General features: G+C 41.5%; 1 protein-coding gene across 1 annotated transcript in view; it reads right to left on the bottom strand.

Annotated features, from left to right (window-relative positions):
• wbp4 (WW domain binding protein 4) overlaps positions 1 to 18741 on the bottom strand; it is a 56662-nt gene that overhangs the window by 8017 nt on the left and 29904 nt on the right. Inside the window, exons 6-8 of the mRNA XM_078232081.1 lie at positions 7076 to 7146; positions 5281 to 5356; positions 4369 to 4589 (exon numbers count right to left, since the gene is read on the bottom strand). Of these exons, the coding sequence (XP_078088207.1) occupies positions 4369 to 4589; positions 5281 to 5356; positions 7076 to 7146 (368 nt within the window). The remainder of the gene's footprint in view (positions 1 to 4368; positions 4590 to 5280; positions 5357 to 7075; positions 7147 to 18741) is intronic.

Raw genomic sequence — 18741 nt, 5'->3', positions numbered from 1 at the left:
CTGTAGTGAGGTCGTGACAAAGATTAGTGTGTGAAATCAGGGGACACAAGTGGATAACAACCTCACTGTGAAACTGAAAACAGTGTAGGAGTTTAATAGTTATTCAATGGGAGAGGTGCAGATGACACCAAAACAGAGGGTACAGTTAAGCTGATAAAAAAAAAATACAAGGAACAAACAAACTTGCAGAATAGGTGTATAAATGGCAAATTAATTTCAGTAAGTTATTGTTTTTTAATACTCCTAATGTGTTTCTAAAAAATGGCTTGCTAAACTCACTTTCCCATAGGAAAACTTATTATAAGGATAAGTTATGTTCCTGATCTGCAACTTTTACTTTCAAAACCTATTAACTGCCTTAAACATACAACTGACCCAAAAATCCTCCCAACTTATCTTTCCACTTACCTCTCGCCACCCAGCCTAACCTTCCCCTGAGCCTCCTGTTCGGCAGTTCCCTCTCCTTAACCCATGCTATGAGCAAAGGCTTGGAAGAAGATGGGGTGGGGTGCGAAACAGTGAACAGGAAGGTCAGGGGAGACAGAGGTAAAAGACAACCTGTTTTTAAAAAAAGAGTAAGCTTGCACAGTAACCATGCCAAACCAAAAATGCTTCAAACAGGGGTTATCTGTATAAGGCAAGTGTGAGGTGATGCATTTTAGGAGGAGGAACAAGGTCACATACTATTTACAAAGTCAGATTATACATGGGGTAGAGGAGTAAATTCATAAATCATTAAACGTAGCAATACAGGTTAACAAACCATAAAGATGCAAACAAAAACTGGGTCTCGTTGTTAGAGAAATAAAATCCAAAAGCAGAGAAGATGCATTAAACTTGTAAAGAACCTTGGTTTGACCATGATGAATATTGCAAAGTTCTGCAAGAATGATACCAAAAAGTTGAAGGTACAATAGGAAAGACCGATAAAGGCTGGAGCTCTTCTCTTTAAAATAAAGACCCAGAGATAACCTGATAGAGCTATTTAAAATTATGAAGGTAATCCGTAAGGTAGAGATGCTTCTATGTTTGCAGAGTCCAAAACTAGGAGCCATAAATACAAAATGGTCACTAATAGATCCGATAAGAAATTCAGAAGAAACTTATCTATTCAAGAGGTGGAATGTGAACTCATTACCACATAAGAACATAGGGATTATGAGTAGGCCATGTGACCTTTCCTGTCTGCCATTTAGCAAGATCATGACCAGTCTCACTGTATCTCAACTCCCTCGTCAATCAAAAATCAGCTTCCACTGCTCTCTGGGAAAGAGAATTCCACAGACCATCTTCTCATCTCCTTCATAAATGGGAGATCTCTTATTTTAAAACTGTACCTCCTTGTTCTAGATTCCCCAATGAGGAGAAACATCCTCCCTGCATCCACCCTGTCAAGCCCCTCAGAATCTTATTTTTCAATAAGATCACCTTGCTTTTGTACTCTTATACCCCAATTTATAAACCCCAGCATCCTGTACGCTTTATTAACTGCTTTCTCAATCTTGGCTCTGCACCCACTTCAGAATTGTACTTTTTAAAGTACAATTGCCTCTCCTCGTTCTTCCTACCAAAGTGGATCACTTCAGATTTAAGCGCAAGATTGGATAATGTGAAAATGGTAATTGTACATGGATTGTAATACAAGAAACTGGAAACTTGTCATGCAAATGTATTTAGGTTCCACTTGGCCTTTGCCCAACACTAATTAGACCGCATACATCTCTTCATATTTGCATACAGGATGACCTTCACTTGAAACATGCTGTGATTGGTGTCTGGGTGAATTGTACAACTGGGGCAGTAGAAAGGGTTTTAACCTTAATAGCTGGGGGGAGGGGGGGGGGGGGGTGGGTAGAACGTGGTTCACGGACAAGGCAATAATGCAGAGGAGTGATCCAGGGAATGATAACCAGAGTGCGAGGGCATTGGTGAGGCCGCATTTGAAGGACTGTGCACAGTTTTGGTCCCCTTAAGGACATAAATGCACTAGAGGTGGTTCAGAGAAGGTTCACTAGATTAATTCTAGGGATGAAGGACTTGTCTTATGAAGAGAGATTGAGCAGTTTAGGCCAATACTCGCTGGAGTTTAAAAGAATGAGAGGAGATCTAATTGAGGTATTTAAGTTGCCAAAGGGGATTGACAGGGTAGACATAGGGTGGATTGTTTTCATTTATTAGACATTCTAGAACAACAGGCCATAGTTTAAAGCTAAGGGGTGACAGAAATTAGGAATTCAAAGGGTTGTGAATCTGTGGAGTTCTCTCACAGTGCAGTGGATGCCAGAACACTAAACAAATGAGGTGGTAGATAGGTTTTTAATTAGTAACAGGATGAAGGGTTATGGGGAGTGGGCAGGAAGGTGCATAGAAGCCCTACAGTGCAGAAAGAGGCCATTTGGCCCATCGAGTCTGCACCAACCACAATCCCACCCTGCCCCTACCCCCTTATCCCTACATATTTACCCACTAATCCCTCTAACCTATGCATCTCAGGACACTAAGGGGCAATTTTATCATGGCCAATCAACCTAACCCGCACATCTTTGGACTGTGGGAGGAAACCGGAGCACCCGGAGGAAACCCATGCAGACACGAGGAGAATGTGCAAACTCCACACAGACAGTGACCCAAGCCGGGAATCGAACCCAGGACCCTGGAGCTGTGAAGCAGCAGTGCTAACCACTGTGCTACCATGCTGGGGAAAATGAGGCCAAGATGAGATTAGCCGTGATCATATTGAATGGGGGAGCAGGCTCGAGGGGCTGAATTGCCTACCCCTGCTCCTAGTTCTTATGTGACAGGAAGGAGCAGTGTACATAAACATAAGAATGCATCAGCAAATAGGATCAGAGTAGTGAAAAATGGTAAAAAGACAGAACGAAAGGCTTTTTAACTCAGTGAATGCAGCATTCCTAACAAGATGGATGGATTGTTAGCACAAGGTGATCAAGGTAGTTATGTTAAACCTGTATAAAACACTGGTTCGACGACAGCTTAAGTACTGTGTGCAGTTCTGGACACCACACTTTAGCAAGATGTGAAGGCATTAGGAAGGGTGAAGAAAAGGTTCACGAGAATGATTCCAGGGATGAGAAACTTCATTAAGTGGACAGATTGGAGAGGCTGGGCTGTTCTTGGAGAGGGAAGATATGGGGCAGCATGATGGCACAAGGGTGGCACAGTGGCTAGCACTGCTACCTCACGGCGCCAGGGACCCAGGTTTGATTCCCGGCTTGGGTCACTGTCTGTGTGGAGTTTGCACATTCTCTCTGTGTCAGCGTGGGTTTCCTCCAGGTGCTCCGGTTTCCTCCCACACTCCAAAGATGTGCAGGTTAGGTTAATTGGCCATGCTAAATTTCCCCTTAGTGTCAGGAGGTTAGCAGGGTTATGGGGATAAGGGCTGGGTGGGATTGTGATCTGTGCAGACTCGATGGGCCGAATGGCTTCCTTCTGCACTGTCGGGATTCTATGATAGAGATGTTCAAAATTATGATCAGTCTGGACAGAGTAGTTAGGGAGAAACTCTTCCTATTGGTGGAAGGCAAGTGAACCAGAAGACTCTGATTTAAGGTGACTGGCAAAAGAAACAAAAGAAGCAAGAAGAAAAGTATTTTTACACAGCGAGCGGTTTGGGTCTGGAATGCACACATGAGAGTGCAGTGGTAGCAAATTCAAAATTGAAAAATTATCTGGAAAGAAAAGAATCTGCAGGATAAGGCAGGGAACTAGGCAAGGTTTTCCTGCAAAGTACTGGCACAAGATGACAGGAGGCGGCTATTTGGCTTGTGTTGTAATGGTTCTACGATTCTATAAATGTATTTGTGAGACGCGGACATTGCCCATCCTCTTGAAACGGAGTGGCTTGCTCGGCCATTTCAGAGGGCAGTCACCTACATTACTGTGGAACTGGAATCACATGTAGGCCAGACCGGGTAAGGACAGCAGATTTTCTTCTTTAAAGGATATTAATGAGCCAGATTTTTTTTTACAACACTCAATGGTAATTGTCATGGTGACCAAGACTGAGACTAGATATATATTTCAGATTTATTAACTGAATTTAAATTCCATCAGCTGCCTTGGGACTTTAACCAGGCGTGGGTCTCTGGGTTATCAGTCCAATTACATTACCACTACACCGTCATCTCCTCTCTCCACATCCCCTCCCCGCTTGCCCTCCGATATGCTTTTTAAAAAAATACCAGTGGGTTTAGCATTAAGAGGTTGAATACATACACAACCAGCCCATACTCCTAGGTTGCATGCAAGTGTAAACAAGTATACAGCTGTCCCCCTTACAAGCCCCAAGGACGGTTAAACACCAAGTTCTGTTAAGGTTGAGGTAATATATTAAAAATGGCAACTTACTTGGAGGGGGATGGTTGTTTCCTGGTGTGGATCGGTAGCTTCTGTGTCCGTGGACACCTGTTCTTCCTTACCATCAGAGTTTTTTTCAGTCACTTTCACAGTTGTGTGTTCTTTGGAACCAGAGGCTGCAGAGGACACCTCGGGCTCAATCTCATTCTTAACAGCTGTAGCTGAGCATTCACTGGCAGAGATGAAGCCATCTGGCTTTTCCCATCGTGATTCTGAGAAGTGCCATAAAATGAAACTTTTATTGCAGAGTATAAATAGTAACAGACATAAAGGGTCTGCCAGGACACCAAGTAGCCTTGTGACCAAGGTCTTGAAACAAGTCAGCTAATCACGACACACCTTTCACTCAGATACTTGAAAGCAAGCAGGTCTGCTGTACCCTAGGGTACTGGGGATGACTGACTCAGGCTCATTATTGGAACCAGTTACTTAAAGACTGGGTATCTTTTCTCTTGGCTCCAGGTAATCCTGCAAGCCAGTGTCTCAACAACTAGACTGATCTTAGCTGCACAGGAAGCAGAATATTTACTATGAAGGTGTGCAGCAATAAGCTGGTTAAATTCCAGCAATATCAGTGCATCCTGCTGCCCTTGTTGGACCAAGCTGCACGTACTCTTTGTGCACTTGGGTAAGTTTCTATGGGAAGACAATGTGCACTAGACATATAGAAACTCTACCCGTATAGATTTCTCAGTAGCTTGGTTCAGAGACTGAAACCTTATGATGGGTTTCCTTGCCTATCTGAAGCCTGGCCTACAAAAACAGAACAGAAGTAGCTACCATAGTAAAAATTAAACTGAAAGCAGAAGTCATACGGTAATCTAGAACTTCAGTCAGCAAAATTGAAACTGGGACAACATTGATATCCATACACTGGAACATAACCATGTTCGCTATACATACCTTTTGTTATGACATTGTAATAGTAGGTGCAGCCCTCTGGAGTAAGTCCTTCTACCCATGAAGAGGCTGAAAGGTCCTGATAAGAACGCAATTATGCAAACAGTGAGGCAAGGTACATTACTGGAACTGCAGACAGAGCTTTCTAAGTTTTTGCATCATCAATTGATCTTGGAATTGTTAGTTCATTCATTCTTCTCTCATATCTACACAGAACATGCTAATTAGATTTTAAATTTAGTCTGATACTGAGTTAATCAACTATTGCGAAGTGTAACCAGCTCCAGTTGCATCAGTTTGCTTTGTCCCAATTATTTTCACAACATTGCAACTTGAACAGCATCTCAGGATACCGCATACCATTCGTGCTGTTTGACCGTGGCTTCTGCACAAGACCACAACAACCATCACAACTCTGTCATCAGTGCTGTGGTGAACCAGACTCCACAAAGGTGGCTGGGTTTCTTCAGCACCGCAATCAGGGAAGTGCATCACAACCTCCAATGCAAAAGAAGAACATGCTTATTTTTAAGTCGCTGAAAGGTTACGAAATTCTAATGATCTTGAGATCCCTGGTGCCAATTGGCATGGCATTCTTGTTTTTGAAATAGGGCAAAGCTGATCTGATAAGATGGAACAATAACGAGTGCAGAACTGGATTAAAATGAGACAAGGTGCATATTGCTAAGAATATTCAAAGTGCATCATAGCCAATAAATTGATTTTGAAGAAGTGTCATTGTTGTAATATACAGAAACATTACAGCCAAACTGTGCATAGCAAAATCCCACTAATGGCAATGAGGTTTTGGCATCGTCGGCTCAGAAGTAAAAACAGTCAAGGGACCAGGAAATCAGCCCATAATTCTTTAAAAAGTACCACAGAATCTTTTGCGTCAATACAACAGGTTGAACTTGGTTTAGTGTCTCGTGGGAAAAGGTGACTGCACAAGATATTGATCCTCCTCACCTTACTTTATAAACAAAATAATGCAATTTAACATTATGGGTCTCGAGGCTTTTAGAACATCATGTAACTGCTTATCCTTTAAGCAACTAAAAAATAGATGTGTCCTTTGTATGTGGTTCTACACTGACATCCAAAGAAACTGGAATACAAAATGCTCATCTTCATGAGAATCCAGCTGTAATAAATTTACAAATGTGTGTGAAAACTTTTGTGCACTTTGGCAAAGGAGGTCACAACATACAACTTCTCACCCGAAGGAGAGTGAGCAGCAAGTCAAGTGATCTCACTGAACCCAGGTCGATACCCGACACTCATTCCTGTACCAGTAGGGATGAAAGGACCTTCAGTTCCACCCTTTCAGGCTGTGTCATTACAATCCTTAAAAACCAGTGAGAATTCTCATCTGGAAACTGCACATGCACCAAATTCTCAACAAGCATTGAAGCAAAACACGCCACCACGTCTCAGGTGATGTACCAGCGTCATTTTCAATATACAAAGGCACAACACAAAATTAGTTCAGAATACAGTTAAATAAACAGAATCAAAGAAGTAAAATGTTTGTAGTTTTGCCAGAACACTGCCAGCTCAAACCTTATAAATGGCCAAAGATTCCATTGTATGATTAGATTGGACTATAAAATAGATCAGTTTCAGGTTTTTTTTGAAGGAGTGCACTTACTTCAAACTAATTGCCCCTGCCAGCAAGCACAGGACAGTGTCTGCTGGAGGGAACATTTACAAAATAATGGTTAATAAAGCGTATTTATGGCCCACAGATATAAAAGCCCTCAATGATGTGGTAGGCAAATGCAAACCAACAATGTACCTGTTGTGCAACTTCACTCTGCACAAAGTTTGAGCTCTCTTGGAACCCTTCAGGCTTTTCCCATTGTGATTCTGTACAATGAAGAAATAATTGCCTGTGAGTCTCTCACTGCTACTTGGCCTGAACACAATCTGTATATTACAAGTTCCCATTTCCATACAGGATACAACGATTTAGCCGTGTCTTTGAAATATGAACACGCACCACCCCATGAAAGCATGTGGTCATAATTTAATTGAATAGTTTAGAATGTTGTCAACACATCTTCATAATCTATCATCTCTGCAATACCAATTTTAGCACTTGTGATTAATCAAGCATGAACAACTCCAAGGCAACAACAAATTCGGATTTATTTTGCTCCCTTGATACTAAAAAAAGTTACCCAAGGTAAATCAAACTTTTAGCTTTAACTTAGAGGACATCTAAAAAGATTATATTTTCCCCAGAAGTTTGCATGACCAATTAACCACAATCAGGATATATAGTACACTGAGTCATGTGCTTGTATCAATTATATATACACACACGTGTGTGCTCTGGACCTAGATCACACTGGCAGGATGGACTACATTGTATATGAAGACATTTTTTTAAAGAACTAACCTGTGCAATATTGCACTGCCTATTTAGTTGAGGGCAATAAACCAATTAATATTAATCTAAAATATTGTATAAAATATTGTATTATATTTATGCAGTTATTTCACAAATAACAATTCAGCACCACAAATGCAAAGTTACACACAGCAATTGATACACATGGCAAATAAAGACACAAATTTAGTGAGGTCCAGAGAGAGATTACAGACAAGCTGACCAGCTCTTCTTTCTCCAAACAAAACATTTGATGACGAGCATGCACAAAATTTGCTGTTAATAGTCCAGAACCTCAGTACATATAGGAACATTTGTGTAAATCCTACGATTCCACAGAATAGGACTTTATCCTTAGATAGAACTCATTCTGACAGATGGAACAGATTGCACCCAACATGGCACATTTTGTTGGGAATTACAATTTTTATTCAGTGGTAATAAGATTTGTTAATCCCAAATTGAAAACTTATATTTTCAAAGAATTTTCTTGCGTTTCCTTACCATTCCTATGGCAGACAGAGGGCAAATGGCAGTACACTTGGTGAACGGCCAACAGAAAGATGCACAGGAATGGTTTGAACAGATATGGCCTGCCAGTTTGTCATCCATTGGTCTGAGGTCAACATTCCCGCCTGAGGTCAACATTCCATCCAACACATTTCAGTGTTTCCGACCTTCCTCTGAAGGAAGCTCTTTCTCCTCCACCATCTCTTCCTTTCTTCCCCATCTCCCAGGGAAGCAGATCGCCCTCCACAGAGTTCCTCAGTCGACATCAGAAACTTATTGAGCTACAGCAACAAGCATTCTGCAGTACACCCTCAGCAGGACTGCAACTACTTTTTCTTCATTTAAATCTGCACAATAACTATTCAATTTACTATAATGACGGGGAACACCAGTTGACAGTCATGTGTAGAACTTGCTTGGATTTATAGATTACGAACTAAATTCAAGGTCTAACTCCTTAAACTGGTAGCAAGATTTATTTCAAACCAAATACCCTTTAAATCACTCTGACTTTACAACTATAGCCATTTTTTGGCATGTGCAAGGAAATCACTAATGCTCTCCTTGATCGTGTTAGACAAAGCTTCAATGTTTAAAGTCTGCGAGGAGAGAGCCAGGAGCTTCGCTGTTTAAAATCAGCAAGGAGGGAGCCAGGAGCTACACTGTTTAAAATCAGTGAGGAGGGAGCAGGAGGATTCACAGCAAGGTGTGTCTGTATCAATTAAAAGAACTGAAACTTTAAAATATAATAAAAAATAATTAAAATAAATACCTGAAACCCATACACGTCTAAAGAGCATGCAACTTGCAGCAGTAAGTGGTACTTGCACTTAAGCACAGTAAATTGAATAATTCCTATTATTCAATATTACAAAGTCAATTAAGAAAGTAACTAAATTAACTAAATAGCATGAGTTATAATGTCTGCAGAATGTGTAAGCACAAGAGGGGGTGAAACACCTGGACACTTAGTTCCAGGAGACAGTCTCACCTCTTGGAAAAGAGTCTCTGTTCCAGTGAGTGGTGAGTGACCTTGAGCAAGGCAGGTAAAGGGACCAAGCAGACAGTCTTTGACTTTGCAATTATCAAACGGTTTGAGGTGCTCACAACTGATGTAGACGAAAGGAAGGTCTGCGAGGTGGGTGAGCAGGCTGGCCCTTGGCACCATGGTACAGGAAGCTGTTCAAGCAGCTGAGTAAACAGGAATGTAGTAGTAGGGGGCAGTATAATGAGGAGAATTAACAGTTCTCTATAGCAAAGAATGAGAGTCCAGAAGATTATTGCTGCCTGCCTGGCACCAGGGTTCGGAATATCTACTCAGGGCTGGAAAGGAGCTTGCGGTGGGACAGGGACCAGTAGTTGTGGTCAATGTAAGTACCAATGACATAGGCAGAACAAGGAAAGAGATTCTCCATAGTCAGTGTGTGGGGCAAAGGACCAAATTAAGAAGCAGAACCTCAAAGGTAAATATCGCTGGATTATTTGACTATGCACAATTTGGCATAGGTAAATAAGATTAGAGAAATGAATGTATGGCTCAAAGACTGGTGTGGGAGAAGTGGATTCTGGATTTGTGGTGCACTAGCACCAGTACTGGGGAAAGTGGAGGCTGTACCACTGGGATGGTCTGCACTTGAACCAAGCTGGGACCAGTGCTCTTCCGAATCACATAACTAGGGAAATAGAGAGGATTTTAAACTAATTCAGGGATCAAATGTGGGTGGGGGAATGTGGTATTAAAGACAAGAGGAGAGAGGAAAGTATACCTGAACTGGTGTTGTACAACAAGATAGAAGTAATAGCCTCAGAATGACCCCATGCCCCCAGGTATCAGTGATCATAATATGATTCAATTTTACATTCAGTTTGAGGGTGAGGGGAATGTATCTAAGGCTAGTATTTTGAACTGATATGTCAGCAGAAAGATGTAAAATTAAAATTAATTCCAGGTGCTGAACAAAATCTAGGACAATAGGGACAATATGAGGTGGAACTAAATGGTTTAGTAGGACACCAACGTACCAACAGTTTAGATTGTTGGGAGCTGGTCCAGATTCAATGATGCAAATAATGTACTGCAATGCAAATTGCTGCTAGGACTGCATTAGCTGAACCTGCAAACCAAACTGGTTCAATATTACACCCAGGTGGTCTGTCGAAGTAAAGGTAACCGAGTGTTACCACAGACAAGATAAAGGTTTTTAAGATAAGAACCTTCCACTGATTCATTCTATTTTATTGCGGCAAATTCATAGAGACTTTAAATTTGTGAATCAAACCTTTAGTTCATCTAATTTTGCCCATGAAGAAGAAATAAATTACATGCGATCCAGCTAAAATGAATTCTGATTTATAAAGCACATTTGCAAATGTCCTGCATCGAGTTAATGTAACTACATAAACAGGGCATGTATATAACAATGAATTATTCATTTGTAACCGATTTCACTGGTATGCTGGAGTGCCTTACCAAGCTGAAGGTATGAGATTGTTCGAATTAGAAAGAGCCACATGGTAGTACAAATTACCATAGAAAAGCAAATTATCTCAAAAATTTGAACATGTTAAGCAAGCTGTTTCAAGCTGCAACAGCTTTGAGTAGCATCTTTCTTGAATAGGATGCTGCCGTCAAATCGAAAAGGCTAAGCAACAGTGTATAAACTTGAGTGCTTGTGCAATGCCAGGTGCATGGGCCACATGTCTAAATGATTGACTGATCAAATTAAACTGCATGTTCCTTTGATTGTAAGAGACTGTGCTCAACCAGCCTATATTTGCAAAACGTCTACTGTTCGATGTGATTCTGCAGTTGGGCGGCACCTGATGGACTACTGAGTGCGAATAGCTACACTAACAACCAATCTAAGTTAACCAGCTGAGACTGTAATATGACTCATTTACGTTAACATACATTCATACGCAAGGACCCATACTCTGCAAACAAAAGAAATATATTCAAGCCGTCTGCCTTTTTTAAATACCTGGGAGCTTGGGGAACCTATAGTTCCCCATTTTGTCCACTGCAACATCATAGCCAGAGTCGAATTACCAACCAATCACCGCCCTTTTAAGAACACAAGAGCAGACCACAGGGAAGCATGTTGTGCCCATTTGAAATTTGGTATTCTTGTTTTTGTTCTGAATGCAAAACAAAAAGCTTCAGCAGTGTCTCTCTTTCAACAAGATTTATTAGTCATGGTGGAGGTGGTATAGCTCTGATATTTAAGGATGACATCAGGGCGGTAGTGAGAGATGATATAGGTTCGAAGGAGAAAAAGATTGAATCCATTTGGGTGGAAATTAGAAATAGTGAGAAAAAGTCACTGATAGGTGTGGTCTATAGGCCACAAATAATAACATCACGATGGGGTAGGCAATAAACAAAGAAATAACTGATGCATGTAAAAATGGTATGGCAATTAACATGGGGGATTTTAATCTACATGTTGATTGGTCAAACCATGAATCGCAAAAAGTTGGTTTGCAGGTGCAGCAGGTAATTAGGAAGGTAAATGGAATTTTGTCCTTCATTGCTAGAGGGATGGAGTTTAAAAACAGGGAGATTATGTTGCAGCTGTATAAGGTCCTGGTGAGGCCATACCTGGAGTACTGTACAGTTTTGGTCTCCTTACTTGAGAAAGGATACACTGGCACTGGAGGGGATGCAGAGGAGATTCACTCAAAATAAGGGGGAGCAAATTTAGGACTCAGTTGAAGAGGAACTTCTTCCCCCAAAGGGTTGTGAATCTGTGGAATTCCCTGCCCAGTGAAGCAGTTGAGGCTACCTCATTGAATGTTTTTAAGGCAAAGATAGATTTTTGTAAAGTAATTAAGGGTTACGGTGAGCGGGCGGGCAATTGGAGCTGAGTCCATGAAAAGATCAGGCATGATCTTATTGAATGGCGGAGCAGGCTCGAGGGGCCAGATGGCCTACTTCTGCTCCTAGTTCTTATGTTCTTAATGTGCCACCATTAAAATGAGCAGTAAGGATGGCTCTTTATGCAGCATCAAGAGTCAAACATTCAGATGCTACAACTCGCACTTACATAGCGTCTTTAACGTAGTACTGCAAAATGCCTCAAGACACTTTGCAAGAACTAACAAAAAGTGAGGAGGAGGAGACAGTATTAAGATGGGTGAATAAAAGCTTGGTAAAAGGAGTAGATTTTAAAGAACATCTTTAAATAGAAAGAGAAAGACCATTGTGGAGAGGGATGGAGAAGGAATTCAAGAGCTTGCACAACTGACAGGTACGGCAAGCAATAGTCAGGAAAGAGGACATAAACAAGCAACCAGAATTGGAGTACTGCAGAGATTTTGGGTTGGAAGGCTGGAGATGACAGAAATCAGTGATAAGCTCATGGAAGAATTTAAATACAAGAACAAGAATTTTAAAGTTGAGGCATTGGCAAAACAGGAGTCGATGTAGGGCATGAGCACAGGGTGCTGGATTTGGTATGAATTAGGATATAAACAGCAGAATGTTGAATAAGCCACTCTCCAAAGATGTGCATGTTAGGTGGATTGGCCCTGCTAAATTGCCCCATAGTGTCACAAGATGTGTAGGTCAGACGGATGAGCCATGGTAAATATGTGGAGTTATGGGGTTAGGGCGGGGGGGAAGAGATGGTCTGGGTAAGACACTGTCAGAGTCGGTACAGACTTGATGGCCTGAATGGCCTCCTTCTGCAATGTATGGATTCTATAAGGTGGTGGAGGATGGAGGCCAGCCAGGTGAACCTTGTAATAATTGTGCATGGAGGCAAGGAAGGCATAAATGAGGTGATGCAGGTGCTGAGACAAGCAAAAGAGAATATGCGATCAAACACTCATTTCAGGATCAAATAGAAAGCAAGGTTACAAACAGCCTGCTTCAGCCATAGACAATGCATAGCCAGAGGGATGGAGTCAGCAGCTAGGGAATGGAGCGGGGGTCGTAGGTTCTCTCTTCCTGACATTTAATTCAAGGTTGGCTCATTCAGAACTGTTTGTCGAACAGAATCAGTGCAGAAAGCAGCAGTATTGAGGCAGAGTTCGTGTGTCACAGAGAACACATGGAACCTGATGGCTTTAAATGATATCACCAAGAGGTAGCATGAAATGAAGATGAGAAATATTGCAACTGGGGTAGAGGGCGGAGGTACAAGAATAGATTCTTGAGGCGACTCCAAAAATAACTATGTGGGGGCTGGGAGAGAAGTCATTGCAGGAGACTCTGATAATGATTGGGCAGGTTAAGCAAGGAACTAGACAAGGGCAGTCCCAGTTTGCTGGATAATGGAAGAGAGGCACTAGAGAAAGTTAGTGTGGTCAGCTGTGTCAAAGGCTGCAGACAGGTCAAGAAGAATAGGAGTCTTAGATTACCACAGAGCGTGTCGTTTGAGATTTTGATTAGCATCTTAGTGTGGAGGTAGGGGTGCAACCTGCTTGTAGACTTTTAGACATGGAGAGAAAGATCTGAGAAGTGGTAGCACATTCAAAACCTTGAGAGGAAAGGGAAATTGGAGATGGAGCTCGAGTTGGCAAGAACAGCAGACTCAAAGATAAGGATTGTTTCAAGAGTGGTGCATCGATGACAGACTTGAAGGAGAGGGTAACTGCAACCAGGAAGTGGGAACCATTAACAATATCAGATGGTATGAGGGCCAGGGAGGTAAGTTGGGTAGTCAGCAGTTCAGTGGAAACAAGGTCAAGAGGACAGAAGATGGGGCTCATGGAAGCTCAGATAGGGTATGAATTGAGATAGATGGGAAACTCAAGAAAGATAAGGATTCAGGGTTAAGACAGGGGGAACCTGTTGTATTATCACTTTAAGTGAAGGCGTAAATGAGGAAGTAGCCAGAGTGAAAAGCAGCATGTGGCCATCAGCGAGTAGTGCACGTCTTGTGGTGTAGAATCGCAGCTGTACCTTCCTTGAGAGTAACAGTTACTAAATCCATAAAGTACATCTATTTGCTGAGCCATCCTACACTTCAAGTAAACCAAATCTTTATATAGTTTATCAGTCCTGGTGCGAGATTGGCAAGTTTGTGCAAAGCAAGCATACAGAACCTTGAATCAAGCTTGGCTTGGTGACAGGTGGAAGGGAATAATGCAGAGGCAGCTGAATAGATGGTCTCAACCTTACTGACAAAGTCAATGAGTTCCTAGCACTTGTTATAGCTGAGGAGGAAAGGGAGATGAGTTTAAGATGATGGTTGGAATGGAAAAATTAAGAATTACCTTTGGATTGTTGGGTGCTACTGGTACTGGTAGTGGAAAGCAGTGGTACTGGTGGTGGAAAGCAGAGCCTGACAGTGTTTTGTGTGTTTCAGCCAGATCTGGTGGTAAACAGCCCAAACAGTTTTGAACCATGAACGTAAATCTATTAAATTGAAAAGACGTAAATGAATGAAAGTGAGGACTGTAACCAAGTGGAAAGACCAGGGTGGGAGAGAGAAAAGGATTTTTTTTGTCACGGCAAAAGTAGTAGTGGTGATGTGACTTGAGCCGATTGGTGGCTGCAGATGTATCATGGTAAATGGAGGTCCAGGATCACAAGAGTGCTTTGCAAAGTGATTTGTGGGAAGAGCTTCTTCCCAGGGTCGGACACAGAAGTGGGATTAGAAGGGGGAGCTGAGGTGTGAACAGTGAAGGATACAAGGAAATGATCAGAGAAGAACATGTCTGTGATTGAAATGGTGGAAATGGAAACACCATGAGAGAAAGCAAAGCAAAGTGACTTTGGAGAGATGTGTTTACATGGAGGGAGAAATTACAGGGAGTGAACTCAGAAGAGAGAGGTCAAGCTGAGACCAGATGTTGACATTGCCATGGATGATAAGTCACTTGATGCAGCATTTAGGGCCTGGCTCTTGTGAGGTAGCACCATCAGTGGGAAGGGTGGAGTTCATTTATCTCACTGCTGCAGACAGGGACTCACTCATCAAAAATTAACATTACCATAACAGTTTACAAAATCCAAAATAGTGCATCTAAACTTGTTTACAGTCATTTAATTGTAACTAACTGATACAGCCAAATTCACTCAGAAAAAAGGTAGGATGTCAATTTGGTGTTCACCGTATATTGGTTGATTTGTATTCATTTCCAGGGAAAGATTAATTAAGGTATAGAAATACTTCATGTTTGAATGTAAATATTTGAAGTTAAACAGCTAAATAAAGTCAACAATTTCCATTTATATTGTGCTTTCAATATAGCCAAAAAAACCTAAAGTTTAAATTAGACAAAGAAACCAATCAATAAATTTGAAGCATGGGAAAAAACTAAAGGTAGGTAGGATATGGAAAAAGAGCATGTCACAAGGTTTCAAATAAAAATAAACAGAACAAATAAAATGGGAAGAGAGAAAGACAAGTCCAACAGTTGATTATAAATAAAAATAAAATGCTGGAAATATGCAGCAGTCCAGCAGCATTTGTAGAAACAGTTAATTGTTTTGACTTGAATATAACATTTTTAGAAAGCAGCAGTTCTGAAGAGTTATATTCAACTTGAAACGTCAACTCTATCTCTCTCCACAAATGCTGCCAGATCTGCTGAATATTTCCAGCAATCTCTAATCTACATTTTAGTGTGCAGGCGATTTAAGTGCACAGCCCCTTTAATTTTTATTCTGAAGCCAAAACACATGCTAACTTAAAGGGGCTGATACGTGTGTGGTTTAAGTGGGAACCTTTGCAATTTGGAGGAAATGCTGGTCAACAGCATGACTTAAAAGGGAGGGGTAATATTTGGACTGGTTATCTTCATTTACAGACTGTCCTAAATGTACACTCCCTGGGCCTAAACAACAACATATGAGAGAACTTTCAGCACTCAACTGGGTTGCATTAGAGAGATCTGAAAATAAATATGAATGGGACCTCAGAACTCAGAGGCGATGTGGAGCCATAATCAGACTTAACGGCATAAAGGACATTTATTTAAAATGAATAAGTTTCAAGAAAGACAAGTGATGGAGATGCGGATGGTACTTGCTGTATCAACCTGTTTAGGATAAGAGGCAGTGAGCATTGGTTTAGTTAGAATATTCATATTCTATGAACACAATGCTTCTTGGGCTGGGGATCATGGGGACATGTCACCTTTGAAAGGCAGCAGACCGAAGATAAATGCTGTTCATTTTTGATCAATGTCTTTAGAATTGTAATCTTTGGAAGATCAGATAGATCAGGAATGCACAAGGGCGTTATAGTGGCATAGTGGTTAGCACTACTGCCTCACAGCGCCAGAGACCCAGGTTCAATTCCAACATTGGGTGAAGTTTGCACCTTCTTCTAATGTCTGCATGGGTTTTCTCCAAGTGCTCTGGTTTCCCCCCACAGTCCATAGATGTGCAGACTTGGTGGATTGTCCATGATTAATGTGCAGGGTTACAGGGAGTGGTCCTAGATAGCGCTCCTCTTTTGGAGGGTTGGTGCAAACTCAATGGGCCAAATGGACTCCTTCAATTCCATGCTTCCAAGACCCTAATACAATAACTTCAAAGCTTTCTCCCTCCCATCAGAAGATTGAGAGTGTAAACAGCAAAATTATCTTTCCACTTATTCAACTTTTGACTGTTCAAAATGACAAGCTTGCAGTAGCACAATTGCTGGATACAAGAACACAAGTGACAGACCATATGCCCTATCGAATCTGTTCCACCATTTAATACAATAATGGCTATATCTCTTTGCAGCTATGTCCTCCCCATAGCTCAGCTGGAAATCATACATGCATCATAGAATGATACAGTAGTGGAGGCCCATCTTTCACTGGCTCTTTCAAAGAACTATCCAATTACTCCCAATCCCCTACTGTTTCCCCATAGCCTAAAATTTATTTTGAGTATTTATCCAATTCCCTTTTTAAGAGTTATTCTTGACTCTGCTTCCACCACTTTTTCCAGGCAATATATTCCAGACCACCTACCTCTGGGTAAAAAAAAGTTTCTTTATTCAGCTCTGTTCTTTTGCCAATCACCTTAACAGTCTCTCCTCTGGTTATGGACCCATCAGCTGTTGGAAATGGTTTCTCCCTGCTTACTCTATGTTTTGTATGTGGTGTCTGTCTCTTAAAGTCCAACAGGTTTATTTGGTAGCAAATACCATTAGCTTTCGGAGCACTGCTCCTTCGTCAGATGGAGTGGAAATGTGTTACTCTTACTGTGTTCACCCCAGTCCAACGCCGGCATCTCCACATCATGACTACCATCTTTAAGATAGTACAGAAGAAGTGGGTTATCTGACTTGAGACACCAATGGAAACAGAGAGTAAGCGATCACCCCAGAGGGTGGAGTCCTCTCTGGGGCAGAATCAACTAGCAGCCATGGAGTTAACACATAAAGTGTGGAGCCCGACCCCAAGGCAGCCTACAGCTGCAACTCCTGTACTTATTTTCTCTTATCGGTAAATGTCTTCTGTTCCAAACAAAGCCCAAAATATCTTGACAACAGTAGAGTGCCATAACATAACACTATCAAAACCTTTTCTTTTAACTTTTCAGCACTTCTGTCAAATCTTCTTTTAATCTTCTCTGTTTAAATGAGGGAAATACAGTTTCTCTAATATTTCTGTGCAACTGAAATCCCTTAATCCTGGCACCTAGTAAATCTCCTTTGCACCCTCTCCAAGGCCTTGGTGAAATTCTTCCTAAAGTGCAGGATCTAAAAATAGCTACAATACTCCAGGCAGGGCCTAACCAGTACTTTATGAAGGTTTAACATAACTTCCTTGCTTCTGTGCCATATGCCTCGATATTATAAAAGCAAGGATCAGCTGTGCTTTTTCTCAAAGCCTTCGTAAATAGTACTGCCACCTTCCAAGGTAGGTGCACACATAAACCAGACTTCTCTGTTCCTGCAGCCCCTTTAAATATGCACTACAGTTTACACTACTTCTCCTTAGTCTTCCTACCAAAATTAACCTGTAATTCTCTGCATTAAAATTCATCTGTTTCACTAGTCTGTCCATGCCCTCTTATCGTCGATGTTTATAACATCAATGAGTTTCTTGCCATCTACAAACTTTGGATGTACCCCAAGTCTACCCAAACCCAGGATATTAATGTACATCAAAAAAGCAGTTGTCATTAAATGCTCAGTTTGGTTTCTGCCAGGGCCATTCAGCCTTGGTCCAAACACATTTTCACTCTGTTCAGCATCATTTGCAACTCCTTAGATACTGAAGCAGTCCAAGTCTATATTCAGTAAGATGTGGAGAATATCCAGGCTTAAGTTGCTAAGCAGCAAGTAACATTCATGCCATTCAAGTGCCAGGCAAAGACCATCTCCAACAAGAGAGAATCTAACCATCTCCCCATGAAATTCAATGGCATTACCATCACTGAATCCCTCACTATTACCATCCTGGGGGTTACCATTGGTCAGAAACTGAACCAGTCATATAAATACCTATAACAGCAAGTCAGAGGCTGGGAATTCTGAAGTGATCACTTCTGACTTGATCAGCACCCCATTCACTACCTTCAACATTCACTCCTTCCACTATCACCACAGTTACAGCTGTCTATCCCATCTACAAGATGCTGTGCAGCAACTCACCAAGATTCC

Source organism: Mustelus asterias, chromosome 17 (assembly GCF_964213995.1).
Source record: "Mustelus asterias chromosome 17, sMusAst1.hap1.1, whole genome shotgun sequence".
NCBI lineage: Eukaryota > Metazoa > Chordata > Chondrichthyes > Carcharhiniformes > Triakidae > Mustelus > Mustelus asterias.
The sequence above is the reverse complement of the archived record's forward strand: the minus strand, read 5'-3'. Positions and strand labels throughout refer to the sequence as shown.